At 39.8% G+C, this 17,881-nt stretch overlaps 1 protein-coding gene across 1 annotated transcript in view; it reads right to left on the bottom strand.

Moving 5' to 3' along the window:
• Window positions 1–17,881, bottom strand: part of ADGRV1 (adhesion G protein-coupled receptor V1) — a 1,190,013-nt gene that overhangs the window by 454,439 nt on the left and 717,693 nt on the right. Inside the window, 2 exon segments of the mRNA XM_053699719.1 lie at window positions 2,715–2,854; window positions 14,139–14,385. Coding sequence (XP_053555694.1) covers window positions 2,715–2,854; window positions 14,139–14,385 — 387 coding nt within the window.

The following is a 17,881-nucleotide window of genomic DNA, read 5'->3' as shown; positions in this document are numbered from 1 at the left end:
GTTGATTGGTAGCTACATATCTAAACTGATTGTCATTGGCTCACCCATGTGTTCAGTTATAAACCAGTAGTGCACGGCTGCTCCTTCAACAAATGATACCCAGAGAATAAAACAAATTTGATAATAGAAGTAAATTAGAAAGTTGTTTAAAATTGTATTCTCTATCTGAATCATGAAAGAAATTTTTGGGGTTTCATGTCCCTTTAAGGCGAGCCTGAAATGCCAGGGCCCTGAAGCTGCTTTCCCAGCTTGATAAATGGGGCCCTATGTGTTTAACCCCTTTCAGGGATTGAACACACAGGGGTTGATCACAATCTATAGTTGGATAACTATCAGAATGTTAATGATTGCAGATAAACACTTTTTAGTATTGACATGATCATAATCATCCATTGTCTTTGTTTATCAGCAGCACTTTTATCATTATTGGTTTGGAGAACATGGCTGTAAATGAAACCCAAAATTTGTTTGTGTGGCTAAGAACAAAGCAAACCATTTTAAAAAAGTTCCAATTTACTTCTATTATCAAATGTGTTCCGTTCCCATGATATTCTGTATTGAACAGATACCTGGGTACGCATCTGGAGCAGTACAGGGCAGTAAATAGTGCTGCCCTCTAGTCCTCTTGCAAACGGATAACATTCTTACATAACTGCTGCCATATAGTGCTCCAGAAATGGGCCGCCTTCTAAGCATACATCCCTGCTTTTCAAGAAAAGATACCAAAAGAAAAACTAAAAACTGATAATAGAAGTAAATAAGAAAGTTTAAAATCGCATACTGTATCATGAATAATTTTTTTTTGGTTTCATATCCCTTGAAACATTTGTTTTTCACTTATCGAATTCAACAGATAAAAGCACCTGATGAACCCATGACAACATTTTTAAATTATCTTTAAAGTGCCCCAAAATGTATTACAGATTTGTCAATATAAACAGATATTTTCCACTTCTATATTCTTCAGCATTTTTTCTGCAAGTATATGTTAGGCGCTAACACACACAATACAATAAGCGTACTGTCAAAGAACTTGGCGAAAATAGCTGGTCTTAGTTTGGAATGGTATTACAGTTATTATATTGTTTTTTTATTTTATTTTTTTCATTTTTTATTAAGTTTTGATTTTTAAAATGTTCAACATTTATGGTAAGATCCCAAGACAAACAGGATTACTTTAGAGACCATCCTGGAGTCATTTGATGATCATCAAACTACTTTAGAAGTCGTTTGCACATCATCATACACCATCAGGCTTGTAAAGTCATCAGCTAAGGTAAAACATTCTGGGTGATGACTTCAGAATGATTAGCAGATTACATTACTGATTCCTTCACAAGCTTGAACAGTCAGTGAATGACTCTAGGGTCAGCTCATTTAAATATTTCGGCCTGTGGGCATACTTCAGGATGGCTTCTGATGACTGGTCGGGAGTCATCGATTACTTCAGAATGACTCCGGGAAGATCATCCTTTTTGACTAGGGATGGAAGGTGGCAAGGCCCATAGTATACTTTATAATTAGGAACTTCTATGCTAATCACTAATATTTATAAAAATATTTAACATCCGCATATTTTTGCTAGCTGCAAAATTTCTGATCACCACTATACAGTGACAGTGCCACTGTATACTCATCACTAATTAATGTTCTCTCTATTTGTGTTTTGCTGCATATTAACCAGTGTTATAAGCCACTAACGCTAAGCTCCCGTACCATTACTTTCTTTAACTGCACCCTGGCTTAAAATAATAGGAAGGCTGATCTTAGAGTAAAGTATTTTAGCCTGACACTCATCAGCATTTTCCCCTCTGAATTTTCTATGACGTGTCTTATATAAAGGATTATGATTTTAACTTTGCTGTGAAAGGGCCACATGATTTTTACTAAATAGGGGAAGGAATAAAATTCTTAAAGCTGGTAAAATTCTCATTTAAAATAATGAAACAAATAACAATTCTCACAAACTGGGAAATCAGTTTGCATGAAAATAAATTTTTATGACTTAATAATATTATGACTATTAGAACACTCTCCAGAATGAAAATAAGGGATGGTCAATAGATAACACAACAATACCAATCACATCAATTCAATGACACTACTATTAATAGTAAGCAATGTACAGTATTTGTAAAACTGGTGAAATATTTGATGATCTTCAAGTTGATGGTTTAGGGTCTATCTTACTGAGACATAACAACTGTCTGAGAAATGAAAGGTATTTTTGCAAAGCTCTCAGACAAGGGCAGTATCACTTATGCTTTGGGAAATTAGTGGGCAGCAAGCACTTGATTTGGTCTCTTAGATTTAATCTAGCATAGCTTTGTTCTCTTACATTTAATTTAACAGAGCGATAATGTATTGGGATTGCGTTAAAGTTAACTCTTTTAATGACAAAGAGAGCTGCGATACATTTAACCATAGCCACCTTTATTTTGAATTATATGAAACTAACAGTGATATTTTAACAGTCCCTATTATATTTTAACTATGTTGGATACACATCTCAGATTCACTGGGAATAAAATGTGAAATGTGAATGAGGTCGAAAGCAGCACACAACGCACTAATGAGTTAATGAGTTGTCCTCTGTTGCATAAATATTATGCTACAATATCTATGAAGTTTATGTCAGAACCCATACCATAAAGTGAAGTGCCAAGTATTTGTAAGTTTTTTTTTTTTTAAAGGGACAATTATTTAAAACGTACCTTTCTGAAGCTTGATTCCAAAGAAGACAAAGTGACATACGTGGGACAATGCGACTGCCAGCTGCATGGATCCGGTATATAACTTCATCATTGCCGGTTAATGGATATGGAATGTGGTCCTTTAAACTCACTGATAAAATCTGCAGTCACAAAAATAATTCAGTTATCAAAAACCTAATGTTTTAATTACATAGGTAGATAAATCACTCATACCCTTTGGGGGTTCCTTTATTGCTGTTTGGTTTTTTCGTTTTATCTATGTTGGTAAGGGCAACTCTTGTTCCCTAGTACAGGAATATCTGAATGCAAATGGGTTATTAAAAATGCATCCACCTGCACTGACCTTATATTTGTCCTCCCGCTACTATTAGGAGTACTGATGAAGGGGTTTCAGCAACAGTAACAATATTAAGGAAGATGAGCAAAAATAGGTTTTCTAACAATAAACCTTTAATTTATACCTAGTGTTGCCAGGTATAAAGTATTAAACTGTAATGTCAAAATAATCAACTAATGCAAAAAAGTATACTTCTTTATAGATAATGATGCAGCCATATTTCTTTGATGCTTATGTAGTGCATTTATGAGAAGCTAATAATAAAAAAGCAGAGAATAAAGAAATAAAGATGGTACAAGCACAAAGGAGTTAAACAATGTCCTGTGTAGTACTGGCACAAAGGTTGAATCACTGGCACACAGCAGTTAAATCACTGTACTATGAGTTAATGACACAAGGGACTAAAACATTATCTATATATTACCGGCACATAGGGGTACATTAATGTTGTATGTGTTTCGAGAACAAAGGAGTAAAACATTTCTCTATGTTCTATCAGAAGCCTAGAAGAATTATGGAGTGAAATCACTGGTTTCTGTGCGCCACCACTGGGTAAAATGTGTTTTATGTTTGTTACTGGCAATCAAGAAATATAAATAATTTACCAAAGAGGTAAAATAACTGGCAAACAAGTGGATAACATCACTGTTCAGCTGTGAAAATAATATAATACATGTGTCAGGATTTGACAAGGGTTTATAGGAAAAGTGTACTGTAATATTGGCTTCCCCTTGAGTTTTCCAGTGACTTGTTATACCAGTATTAAATGTATGGGAAATTGCACTTTGTTAATTTATTTTTCTATATGAAATAGCTATTTTTGCTAGTTGACATCAAACAACTTTAATGGGCTGAGCTATAAGGCACCCTTATCCTATATTTGTGCACAATGGCCTATTTATGCATGTTTCCACAAAAAACATTGCTTAGGGATTGAAAATAAACATTTTAATACCTATATCTCTCCCTCCCACTGGTAGGGTAATTTGTCAGCTTCTTGTTTGCATAGCTTTTCAATAACTAGTACTTAAGTATTTAAAAATGTCAGTATAGATAAAATCTGCTATTTCACATGACAAAATAAAGGTAAAAATAACTATTTTAAAACAACTGAATACACTCCAGCAGGTAAAATGTATCACTGGGGGCACATTAATGGGTGGGAGATATTACAGTATACTGTCCCTTTAAGTCAGAGCCTAAGATTCAGTTTTGATGATGGGTCTTGAAGTCACCTGCTGATTACCAAGCATGTTTGTAAAGGAAGTGCACAGAGCACCAATAGTGCGCTCTTGTTTTACAAATGAAATATTTATATCTCTCTCTCTCTTTTTTTTTTTTTAAATTATCTTTAATTGTTTTGCTTTTCTTATAGGAATGTGCAGCGGAAATAGAAAGACATTAATGGACTTTATTATAGATAATTTTTTAAGTATATGCTATGCAATATTCTTTTTTCAGCTTCAAACAATCGTCTAGATTACGAGTTTTGCGTTAAGCTGAAAAAGCAGCTATTATGAGTCTTGCAGGTTTAGGGGCAACGCACACTTCTTTGGCCTTACCACAAACCGACTTACGTAAACACTTTTTTCTATGGGACTTCCATAGCGCCGGTATTACGAGTCTGTCCTGGGAGGCCAAAAAGTGAGCGGTACACCCTCTACCTCCAAGATTCCTAACGCATTGTAAAGTCAGTAGTTATGAGTTTTACACTACAACGCCGTAGCATAAAACTCATAACTAAAGTGCTAAAAAGTACACTAACACCCATAAACTACCTATTAACCCCTAAACCGAGGCCCTTCCACATCGCAAACACTAAAATAAAAATATTAACCCGTAATCTGCCGCTCCGGACATCGCCGCCACTATAATAAACATATGAACCCCTAAACCGCTGCACTCCCGCCTCGCAAACACTAGATAAATATTATTAACCCCTAATCTACCACCCCTAACATCGCCGCCACCTACATTATACTTATTAACCCCTAATCTGCCGTCCCCAACCTCGCCGCCACTATATTAAATGTATTAACCCCTAAATCGAACCCTAACCCTAACATCCCCTAACTTAAATATAAATTAAATAAATCTAAAGAAAATTACTATAATTCACTAAATTATTCCTATTTAAAACTAAATACTTACCTATAAAATAAACCCTAAGCTAGCTACAATATAACTAATAGCTATTTTTGCTAGTTGACATCAAACAACTTTAATGGGCTGAGCTATAAGGCACCCTTATCCTATATTTGTGCACAATGGCCTATTTATGCATGTTTCCACAAAAAACATTGCTTAGGGATTGAAAATAAACATTTTAATACCTATATCTCTCCCTCCCACTGGTAGGGTAATTTGTCAGCTTCTTGTTTGCATAGCTTTTCAATAACTAGTACTTAAGTATTTAAAAATGTCAGTATAGATAAAATCTGCTATTTCACATGACAAAATAAAGGTAAAAATAACTATTTTAAAACAACTGAATACACTCCAGCAGGTAAAATGTATCACTGGGGGCACATTAATGGGTGGGAGATATTACAGTATACTGTCCCTTTAAGTCAGAGCCTAAGATTCAGTTTTGATGATGGGTCTTGAAGTCACCTGCTGATTACCAAGCATGTTTGTAAAGGAAGTGCACAGAGCACCAATAGTGCGCTCTTGTTTTACAAATGAAATATTTATATCTCTCTCTCTCTTTTTTTTTTTTTAAATTATCTTTAATTGTTTTGTTTTTCTTATAGGAATGTGCAGCGGAAATAGAAAGACATTAATGGACTTTATTATAGATAATTTTTTAAGTATATGCTATGCAATATTCTTTTTTCAGCTTCAAACAATCGTCTAGATTACGAGTTTTGCGTTAAGCTGAAAAAGCAGCTATTATGAGTCTTGCAGGTTTAGGGGCAACGCACACTTCTTTGGCCTTACCACAAACCGACTTACGTAAACACTTTTTTCTATGGGACTTCCATAGCGCCGGTATTACGAGTCTGTCCTGGGAGGCCAAAAAGTGAGCGGTACACCCTCTACCTCCAAGATTCCTAACGCATTGTAAAGTCAGTAGTTATGAGTTTTACACTACAACGCCGTAGCATAAAACTCATAACTAAAGTGCTAAAAAGTACACTAACACCCATAAACTACCTATTAACCCCTAAACCGAGGCCCTTCCACATCGCAAACACTAAAATAAAAATATTAACCCGTAATCTGCCGCTCCGGACATCGCCGCCACTATAATAAACATATGAACCCCTAAACCGCTGCACTCCCGCCTCGCAAACACTAGATAAATATTATTAACCCCTAATCTACCACCCCTAACATCGCCGCCACCTACATTATACTTATTAACCCCTAATCTGCCGTCCCCAACCTCGCCGCCACTATATTAAATGTATTAACCCCTAAATCGAACCCTAACCCTAACATCCCCTAACTTAAATATAAATTAAATAAATCTAAAGAAAATTACTATAATTCACTAAATTATTCCTATTTAAAACTAAATACTTACCTATAAAATAAACCCTAAGCTAGCTACAATATAACTAATAGTTATATTGTATCTAGCCTAGGGCTTATTTTTAAATTAGCTAAAACACAAAAAAACAAACACTAAATTACAGAAAATAAAAAACAAATTACAGATATTTAAACTAATTACACCTAATCTAATAGCCCTATCAATATAAAAAAAACACAATTTATGCTTACCTGATAAATTTATTTCTCTTGTGGTGTATCCAGTCCACGGATCATCCATTACTTGTGGGATATTCTCATTCCCAACAGGAAGTTGCAAGAGGACACCCACAGCAGAGCTGTAATATAGCTCCTCCCCTAACTGTCATAGCCAGTCATTCGACCGAAAACAAGCCGAGAAAGGAGGAACCATAGGGTGCAGTGGTTACTGTAGTTTAAATTTAAAAATTACCTGCCTTAAAATGACAGGGTGGGCCGTGGACTGGATACACCACAAGAGAAATAAATTTATCAGTTAAGCATAAATTGTGTTTTCTCTTGTAAGGTGTATCCAGTCCACGGATCATCCATTACTTGTGGGATACCAATACCAAAGCTAAAGTACACGGATGAAGGGAGGGACAAGGCAGGAACTTAAATGGAAGGAACCACTGCCCGTAAAACCTGTCTCCCAAATATAGCCTCCGAAGAAGCAAAAGTATCAAATTTGTAAACTTTTGAAAAATATGAAGCGAAGACCAAGTTGTCGCCTTGCAAATCTGATCAAAAGAAACCTAATTTTTAAAGGCCCAAGTGGAAGCCACAGCTCTAGTGGAATGAGCTGTAATCCTTTCAGGAGGCTGCTGTCCAGCAGTCTCATAAGCTAAGCGGATTAAGCTTCTTAGTCAAAAAGAAAAAGAGGTTGCCGAAGCCTTTTGACCTCTCCTCTGTCCAGAGTAGACAACAAACAAAGCAGATGTTTGACGAAAATCTTTAGTAGCTTGTAAGTAAAACTTTAAAGCACGGACCACGTCCAGATTGTGTAACACAAGGATGGAACAATAATCTCTTGATTGATATTCTTGATAGATACCACCTTAGGTAAGAACCCAGGTTTGGTACACAGGACTACCTTATCCATCTGAAAAATCAGATAAGGAGAATCACATTGTAAGGCAGATAGCTCAGAGACTCTACGAGCCGAGGAAATAGCTACCAAAAAAAGAACTTTCCAAGATAAAAGCTTGATATCTATGGAATGAAGAGGTTCAAAACGGAACTCCTTGAAGAACCTTAAGAACCAAATTTAAGCTCCATGGTGGAGCAACAGGTTTAAACACAGGCTTGATTCTAACTAAAGCCTGACAAAATGCCTGAACGTCTGGAACATCTGCCAGACGCTTAACTAGCTGACAATCCTTTTTCCAAACCTTCTTGGAGAAAAGATAATATCCTAGCAATCCTGACCTTACTCCATGAGTAACCCTTGGATTCACACCAATAAAGATATCTACGCCATACCTTATGGTATATTTTCCTGGTGACAGGCTTTCGTGCCTGTCTTAAGGTATCAATAACTGACTCGGAGAAGCCACGCTTTGATAAAATCAAGCGTTCAATCTCCAGGCAGTCAGCCTCAGAGAAATTAGATTTGGATGGTTGAAAGGACCCTGAAGTAGAAGGTCCTGTTTCAGAGGCAGAGACCATGGTGGAAAGGATGACATGTCCACTAGATCTGCATACCAGGTCCTGCGTGGCTGCGCAGGTGCTATCAGAATCACCAATGCTCTCTCCTGCTTGATCTTGGCAATCAGTCGAGGGAGCAGAGGAAACGGTGGAAACACAAAAGCCAGGTTGAAAGACCAGGGCGCTGCTAGAGCATCTATCAGTGTCGCCTTGGGATCCCTGGACCTGGATCCGTAACACGGAAGCTTGGCGTTCTGGCGAGACACCATGATATCCAGTTCTGGTTTGCCCCAACGATGAATCAGTTGTGCAAATACATCCGGATGGAGTTCCCACTCTCCCGGATGAAAAGTCTGACGACTTAGAAAATCCGCCTCCCAGTGCTCTACACCTGGGATATGGATAGCTGATAGGTGGCAAGAGTGAATCTCTGCCCAACGAATTATTTTTTAAACTTCTAACATCTCTAGGGAACTTCTCGTTCCCCCTTGATGGTTGATGTAAGCTACAGTCGTGATGTTGTCCGACTGAAATCTGATGTACCTCAGAGTTGCTAACTGAGGCCAAGCCTGAAGAGCCTTGAATATCCCTCTTAGTTCCAGAATATTTAATGGAAGGAGAGACTCCTCCTGAGTCCACGATCCCTGAGCCTTCAGGGAGTTCCAGACTGCACCCCAACATAGAAGGCTGGCATCTGTCGTAACAATTGTCCAATCTGGCCTGCGAAAGGTCATACCTTTGGACAGATGGACCCGAGATAGCCACCAGAGAAGAGAATCCCTGGTCTCTTGGTCCAGATTCAGTTAAGGGGAAAAATCTGTGTAATCCCCGTTCCACTGACTGAGCATGCATAGTTGCAGCGGTCTGAGATGTAAGCGTGCAAATGGCACTATGTCCATTGCCGCAACCATTAAGCCGATTACTTCCATACACTGAACCACCGAAGGGCGCGGAATGGAATGAAGAACCCGGCAGGAATTTAGAAGCTTTGATAACCTGGACTCCGTCAGGTGAATTTTCATTTCTACAGAATCTATCAGAGTCCCTAGAAAGGAAACTCTTGTGAGTGGGGATAGAGAACTCTTTCCCTCGTTCACTTTCCACCCATGTGACCACAGAAATGCCAGTACTACGTCCGAATGAGACTTGGCAATTTGGAAGTTTGACGCCTGTATCAGGATGTCGTCTAAATAAGGGGCTACTGCTATGCCCCGCGGCCTAAGGACCGCTATAAGTGACCCTAGAACCTTTGTAAAGATTCTTGGGGCTGTAGCTAATCCCAAGGGAAGAGCTTCAACTGGTAACGCCTGTCTTGAAAGGCAAACCTGAGAAACCGATGATGATCTTTGTGTATCGGAATGTGAAGATAAGCATCCTTTAGATCCACTGTAGTCATATATTGACCCTCCTGGATCAGTGGTAGGATGGTACGAATAGTTTCCATCTTGAACGACGGAACTTTGAAGAATTTGTTTAAGATCTTTAGATCCAAAATTGGTCTGAAGGTTCCCTCTTTTTTGGGAACCACAAACAGATTTGAGTAAAAACCCTGTCCCTGTTCCTCCTTTGGAACTGGATTGATCACTCCCATAACTAGGAGGTCTCGTACACAGTGTAAGAATGCCTCTCTCTTTATCTGGTGTGCAGATAATTGTGAAAGGTGAAATCTCCCTTTTGGGGGGGAAGCTTTGAAGTCCAGAAGATATCCCTGGGATATAATTTCCAACGCCCAGGGATCCTGAACATCTCTTGCCCACGCCTGGGCAAAGAGTGAAAGTCTGCCCCCTACTAGATCCGTTCCCGGATAGGGGGCCGTTCCTTCATGCTGTCTTAGAGGCAGCAGCAGGCTTTTTTACCTGCTTACCTTTTTTCCAGTTCAGGATTGGTCTCCAGATCGTCTTGGATTGAGCAAAAGTTCCCTCTTGTTTATTATTAGAGGAAGTTGATGCCGCACCTGCCTTGAAGTTTTGAAAGGCACGAAAATTAGACTGTTTGGCCCTAGATTTGGACCTGTCCTGAGGAAGGGCATGACCTTTTCCTCCAGTGATATCAGCAATAATCTCCTTCAATCAGGCCCGAATAGGGTCTGCCCCTTGAAAGCAATGTTAAGTAGCTTAGATTTTGAAGTCACGTCAGCTGACCATGATCTAAGCCATAGCGCTCTGCGCGCCTGTATAGCAAAACCAGAATTCTTAGCCATTAGTTTAGTCAAATGAACAATGGCATCAGAATAAAAGAATCTAAGTTTGCCAAGTATGTCATCCAATGGAGTCGCTACCTGTAAAGCCTCTTCCAGAGACTCAAACCAGTACGCCGCAGCAGCAGTGACAGGGGCAATGCATGCAAGGGGCTGTAGGATAAAACCTTGTTGAATAAATATTTTCTTAAGGTAACCTCTAATTTTTTATCCATTGGATCTAAAAAAAGCACAACTGTCCTTGACAGGGATAGTAGAACGCTTTACTAGAGTAGAAACTGCTCCCTCCACCTTAGGGACTGTCTGCCATAAGTCCCGTGTGGTGGCGTCTACTGGAAACATTTTTCTAAAAATAGGAGGGGAAGAGAACGGCACACCTGGTCTATCCCATTCCTTATTAATAATTTCTATAAACCTTTTAGGTATTTGGAAAAACATCAGTACACACCGGCACTGCAAAGTATTTATCCAGTCTACACAATTTCTCTGGCACTGCAATGGTATCACAGTCATTCAGAGCAGCTAAAACCTCCCTAAGCAACACGCGGAGGTGTTCAAGCTTAAATTTAAATGTAGAAATATTAGAATCAGGTATCTTTCCTGAGTCATTAACATCACCCACTGACTGAAGCTCTCTTTCCTCAGCTTCTGCATATTGTGAGGCAGTATCAGACATGGTTCTTAAAGCGTCAGTATGCTCTGCATTTTGTCTCACCCCAGAGCTATCTCTCTTACCTCTAAGTTCAGGTAGTCTGGCTAACACAGCTGACAGTGTATTATCCATGACTGCCGCCATGTCTTGTAAAGTAAACGCTATGGGCGCCCTAGATGTACTTGGCGCCATTTGAGCGTGAGTCCCTTAAGCGGGAGTCAAAGGGTCTGACACGTGGGGAAAGTTAGTTGGCATAACTTCCCCCTCGTTAGATTCCTCTGGTGATAAATTTTTTAAAGACAGAAAATGATCTTTATTGCATAAAATGAAATCAGTACATTTGGTACACATTCTAAGGGGGGTTCCACCATGGCTTTTAAACATAATAAACAAGGAGTTTCTTCTATGTCAGACATGTTTATACAGAATAGCAATGAGACTAGCAAGCTTGGAAAACACTTTAAATCAAGTTAACAAGCAAATATAAAAAAACGGTACTGTGCCTTTAAGAGAAACAAATTTTGTCAGAATTTGAAAAACAGTGAAAAAATGCAGTAAATCAAACGAAATTTTTACAGTGTGTATAATAGGCTAACAGAGCATTGCACCTACTTGCAAATGGATGATTAACCCCTTAGTTCAAAAAACGGATAAAAAAAAAACGAAATAGACGTTTTTTAACAGTCACAACCAACAGTCACAAGCAAGCTGTGGCCCTACCTTCCCCAATAAACGACTTTGGAAAGCCTTGGGCCCTTTAGAGATGTCCTATAGCATTCAGAGGGCCTTTGAGGGAAGCTTGATGTCACAGTTTGTAATTTTAACTGCACCAACTGTAACTTTTATACTACAACAGTGGAAATTGTTTCTAGTCAAAATTTAAGCCAGCCATGTGGAAAAAACTAGGCCCCAATAAAGTTTTATCACCAAAGCATATATAAAAACGATTAAACATGCCAGCAAACGTTTTATATTGCAATATCATAAGGGTATTACCCCTGGGAGTAAGCATGATACCAGTCGTTATTAAATCACTGTATTCAGACTTAACTTACATTAATCCGGTATCAGCAGCATTTTCTAGTGTTTTCCATCTCTAGAAAAAATTATAACTGCACATACCTGATAGCAGAATAAACTGCAGGCCATTCTCTCGCTGAAGTTACCTCATCTGTGTAATCCCCTCAGACATATGTGAGAACAGCAATGGATCTTAGTTACAACCTGCTAAGATCATAGAAACCTCAGGCAGATTCTTCTTCTATTTACTGCCTAAGATAAAATAGCACAACTCCGGTACTATTTTAAAAAAAACAACTTTTGATTGAAGAAAATAAACTAGCTATATTTAACCACTCTCTCCTACAACGTCCTTGCTTGTTGAGAGTTGCAAGAGAATGACTGGGTATGACAGTTAGGGGAGGAGCTATATTACAGCTCTGCTGTGGGTGTCCTCTTGCAACTTCCTGTTGGGAATGAGAATATCCCACAAGTAATGGATGATACGTGGACTGGATACACTTTACAAGAGAAAGCCCCCCAAAATAAAAAAAACTCTAGCCTAAACTAAACTATCAATAGCCCTGAAAAGGGCATTTGGATGGGCATTGCCCTTAAAAGGGCATTTAGCTCTTTTGCAGGCCCAAAGCCCTAACCTAAAAAATAAACCCACCCAAAACACCCTTAAAAAAATCCTAACACTAACCCCTGAAGATTCACTTACCGGGAGAAGTCTTCATCCAAGCTGCAAGATGTCCTCAACGAAGCCGGCAGAAGGGGTCCTCTAGACGGTGCACCTCAGAGGTGGCGGACAAGTTAAGGAACAGCGGTCTTATGACTGCTGCATCTTAATTTATATTTCCAGCAATCTGGAAACTAGGTGGGTAGATTGCAGCTTCCTCTGTTTTTTAAATCTACCCCATAGAACAGAATACATTGGGGACAATTTATCATATGTTTGGCGGACATGATCCGCTGTAGCTTATCATGTCTGCCAGACATCGATAAATGCCAACAGCATACGCTGTTCGCATTTATCATTGCACAAGCAGTTCTTGTGAACTGCTTGTGCAATGCCGCCCCCTGCAGATTTGTGGCCAAATGGCCACTAGGTGGGGGTGTCAATCAACTCTATCATATTCGATCAGAGGCAGCGAATGAGTTAAGGAGCAACAGTCTTAAGACTGCTGCTTGTTAACTCCTGTTTCCGCATGGAAACAGGGGTATACAGCCCCATTCGGGCAGAATGCAGAATAAAAACATAATATAACAAACTAGCACATACTCAAATGTCTATATCGAAAGATACTAAGGGGCATATTTATCAAGCTCCATATGGAGCTTAAAGCCTCATGTTTCTGGCGAGCCTGAAATACAAGTTATGAAGCAGCGGTCTAAAGACATGATCCACGGATATTGCGGATCATGTCCGCTGCACATCGATAAATGCCGACAGCATACGCTGTCAGCATTTATCATTGCACCAGCAGTCCTTGTGAACTGCTGGTGCAATACCACCCCCTGCAGATTTGCAGCCAATCAGCCGCCTGCAGGGGGTAGTATTGCACCAGCAGTTCACAAGGACTGCTGGTGCAATGATAAATGCTGACAGCGTATGTCGGCATTTATCGATGTGCAGCAGACATGATCTGCAATATCGGATCATGTCCGCTCACACATTAGTAAATAGGCCCCTAAATATGTAGTCATTTTTTTTTTACTATTTACAGACGAGAGGGAAGCTTTAAAACTAAACTAAAAGTTTTGTTAAAAACAACAAATGCCGTACAGTAAATTTTAGTATTATGTTTTTATATGAAAGTCTTCCCACGCAAATAAACAGACAGCAATACAGAGATCTTTTTACTAACATTTTCAAAGGTGATTGCACGCTATTTATTTACAGATAATAAACATAAGTAAAAATAACGTGCACAGCAAATTGTTACTTTGGAATGATGATGCTAATTGCTTCAGTATTCCTGGAAGAATCTGACATATGACTATAAATAAACGCACAGAAACACATTGCATTGGAAAACATTACACAAGAGGTTTGTTAAATAACAAACTTACTTTGTTATTTAAGGCTCTTTCTGCGCCATCTGTGAGGAACCATTGCTGGCTGCTGTACTCAGTAAACTGGATAGACTTGCACCCTTCTTCATTAGGAGCATTGCTAGGGGAGAGAGTTACAAGGCCTTCAGGAACTTGGATAGAATCGCCACTGTTGCCATCAAATCTGTGACCATTAATTTGTTGTGGGTACCAGTGATAGGCACTTATTGAAATATATGGGCACGTATCAAAAATAGTTTTTCCTCTGTTGAAAAAAGCACAGAAAGAAACTTATTACGATTTACATAATTACTGAGCCACTTACTGTGTACAGGAGAAACAAGATATATCTCTCTCCTTGCTTTGTGTAGATTATTAGACAGGCAAGAAAAGGTGCTACACTAAAAATTTAGGGAATATTTTCATTATTGAGGGTCCTCAAGCACCCCCTAAAATTGCCACTGCCCTCTATTGACTTTCAGAGCAATAGCCCACCAGATGCTCTATAGAACCTCTTGGACACAGTTCTTGGATCCAGCTGTGGAAATGAGCATTAAGCAAACACATACAGAATGTCATTAAAAAAAATTCTCCCACAATAAACTGGCCTTAATTTCTGCTAGAGTGAACTCATGTCACTGCTGTCTGCTGCTACTGCTGTCTGCCACTGCAAAGCCGATTCTGCTGCTGCTATTGCTGTCTGACACTGCAAAGTCGATACTGCTGCTGCTACTGCTGTCTGATGCTGCAAAGCCAATACTGCTGCTGCTATTGTTGTCTGACACTGCAAAGCCAATACTGCTGCTGTTGCTGTCTGACGCTGCAAAGCCGTTATTGCTGCTGCTACTGCTGTCTGATGCTGCAAAGCCGATACTGCTGCTGTTATTGTTGTCTGATACTGCAAAGCCGATACTGCTGCTGCTACTGTTGTCTGATGCTGCAAAGCCGTTATTGCTGCTGCTACTGCTGTCTGATGATGCAAAGCCGATACTGCTGCTGTTATTGTTGTCTTACACTGCAAAGCTGATACTACTGCTGCTACTGCTGTCTGATGCTGCAAAGCCGATACTGCTGCTGTTATTGTTGTCTGACACTGCAAAGCCGATACTGCTGCTGCTACTGGTGTCTGAATCTGCAAAGCCGTTATTGCTGCTGCTACTGCTGTCTGATGCTGTAAAGCCTATACTGCTGCTGTTACTGTTGTCTGACACTGCAAAGCCGATACTGCTGCTACTGCTGTCTGATGCTGCAAAGCCTATATTGCTGCTGCTACTGCTGTCTGATGCTGCAAAGCCGATACCGCTGCTGCTATTGCTGTCTAACACTGCAAACCAAATACTGCTGCTGCTATTGCTGTCTGATGCTGCAAAGCCGACACTGCTGCTGTCTTACACTGCAACATGACTAAGGGCCTATTGCAGGCCTTAAATGTTGTTCGATTGTTTGCTCCTATGGACCCAATTGCAAAATAAAGGTCATTAAAGAAAGAGGCTGGAAATTGTGTGAATCTTGAAGCATTATTAGGATTTGGCAAACCCGTTTCCGTGCCCTATATGCAAGGTGTGCTATCTTCCTACCTGAAATACTGACACTGCAAACCCGACACTACTACTGCTATTGGTGTCTGACAATGCAAAGCCGACACTACTACTGCTATTGCTGTCTGGCATTGCAAAGCCAACACTACTACTGCTATTGCTGTCTGACACTGCAAAGCCAACACTACTACTGCTATTGCTGTCTGACACTGCAAAGCCGACACTACTACTGCTATTGCTGTCTGACACTGCAAAGCCAACACTACTACTGCTATTGCTGTCTGGCATTGCAAAGCCAACACTACTACTGCTATTGCTGTCTGACACTGCAAAGCCAACACTACTACTGCTATTGCTGTCTGACACTGCAAAGCCGACACTACTACTGCTATTGCTGTCTGACACTGCAAAGCCAACACTACTACTGCTATTGCTGTCTGGCATTGCAAAGCCGACACTACTACTGCTATTGCTGTCTGGCATTGCAAAGCCAACACTACCACTGCTATTGCTGTCTGACACTGCAAAGCCAACACTACTACTGCTATTGCTGTCTGACAATGCAAAGCGACACTACTACTGCTATTGCTGTCTGACAATGCAAAGCCGACACTGCTACTGCTATTGCTGTCTGGCATTGCAAAGCCAACACTACTACTGCTATTGCTGTCTGACACTGCAAAGCCAACACTACTGAAATACTGACACTGCAAAGCTGACACTACTAAAGCTATTGCTGTCTGGCATTGCAAAGCCAACACTACCACTGATATTGCTGTCTGACACTGCAAACCCGACACTACTACTGCTATTGCTGTCTGACAATGCAAAGCCGACACTACTACTGCTATTGCTGTCTGGCATTGCAAAGCCAAAACTACTACTGCTATTGCTGTCTGACACTACAAAGCCAACACTACTACTGCTATTGCTGTCTGGCATTGCAAAGCTGACACTACTACTGCTATTCCTGTCTGACACTGCAAAGCCAACACTACTACTGCTATTGCTGTTTGGTATTGTAAAGCCGATACTACTACTGCTATTGCTGTCTGACACTGCAAAGCCAACACTACTACTGCTATTGCTGTCTGGCATTGCAAAGCCGACACTACTACTGCTATTGCTATCTGGCATTGCAAAGCCAACACTACTACTGCTATTGCTGTCTGACACTGCAAAGCCAACACTACTACTGCTATTGCTGTCTGGCATTGCAAAGCCGACACTACTACTGCTAATGCTGTCTGACAATGCAAAGCCAACACTACTACTGCTATTGCTGTCTGACAATGCAAAGCCGACACTACTACTGCTATTGCTGTCTGGCATTGCAAAGCCAACACTACTACTGCTATTGCTGTCTGACAATGCAAAGCCGACACTACTACTGCTATTGCTGTCTGGCATTGCAAAGCCAGCACTACTACTGCTAATGCTGTCTGACAATGCAAAACCAACACTACTACTGCTATTGCTGTCTGACACTGCAAAGCCAACACTACTACTGCTATTGCTGTCTGACACTGCAAAGCCAATACTGCTGCTGCTTTGCTGTCTGGTGCCGTATGTAAAATAATACAAAAACTTTAATACATTTTTAACCCTTAGCTTCTTGGCTCCTGATATGTCTCTTGTTCTAAGCTACTTTATGTTAGATATTTTTTTAAATGAATATTTGTTCAATAAAAATATGTTAGCTATGTATGTATATCTGCTATAATGGTTTGCTGGGGGCGGGTAGTAAAGTAGAAAAGTTAAAGATTATTAGAAAATGTCTCCACACATTTGGAAATTTAACTTTGAGTCCTTTTTATGTTCTTATATATTTTATTCTAGGTTGTGCATGACTAGCATCAAGATGCGTTTGTTAAACTTTACGTGCCTCAAAAATACATGGTTTTATCTTCAAAGTAATGATTCCCTGAAAAAAAACTTCTTCTGTTTTATAGATATGAATTATAACAATTTGAATAAAGTACACAAGTTCAGCATATCAGAATCTTCTGTTCTTTTGTTTTACAAGATTATTCCTAATTAGCTAGATTACGATTATTGAGCACTATAGGCAGGGCCGGTGCTAGACTGTTTTGCACCCTAGGCAAGACCAGCTACTTGCGCCCCTCTCCCCCCTACCAAAAATAAATTATTACATACATTTGCTACTGGTTACTACAATACACCTAAGTGTCATTACATGACCTGCTGGCCACCCTAATGCAG

This window comes from Bombina bombina, chromosome 2 (assembly GCF_027579735.1).
Source record: "Bombina bombina isolate aBomBom1 chromosome 2, aBomBom1.pri, whole genome shotgun sequence".
NCBI classification, from domain to species: domain Eukaryota; kingdom Metazoa; phylum Chordata; class Amphibia; order Anura; family Bombinatoridae; genus Bombina; species Bombina bombina.
This window is presented reverse-complemented; position numbering and strand designations above follow the sequence as displayed.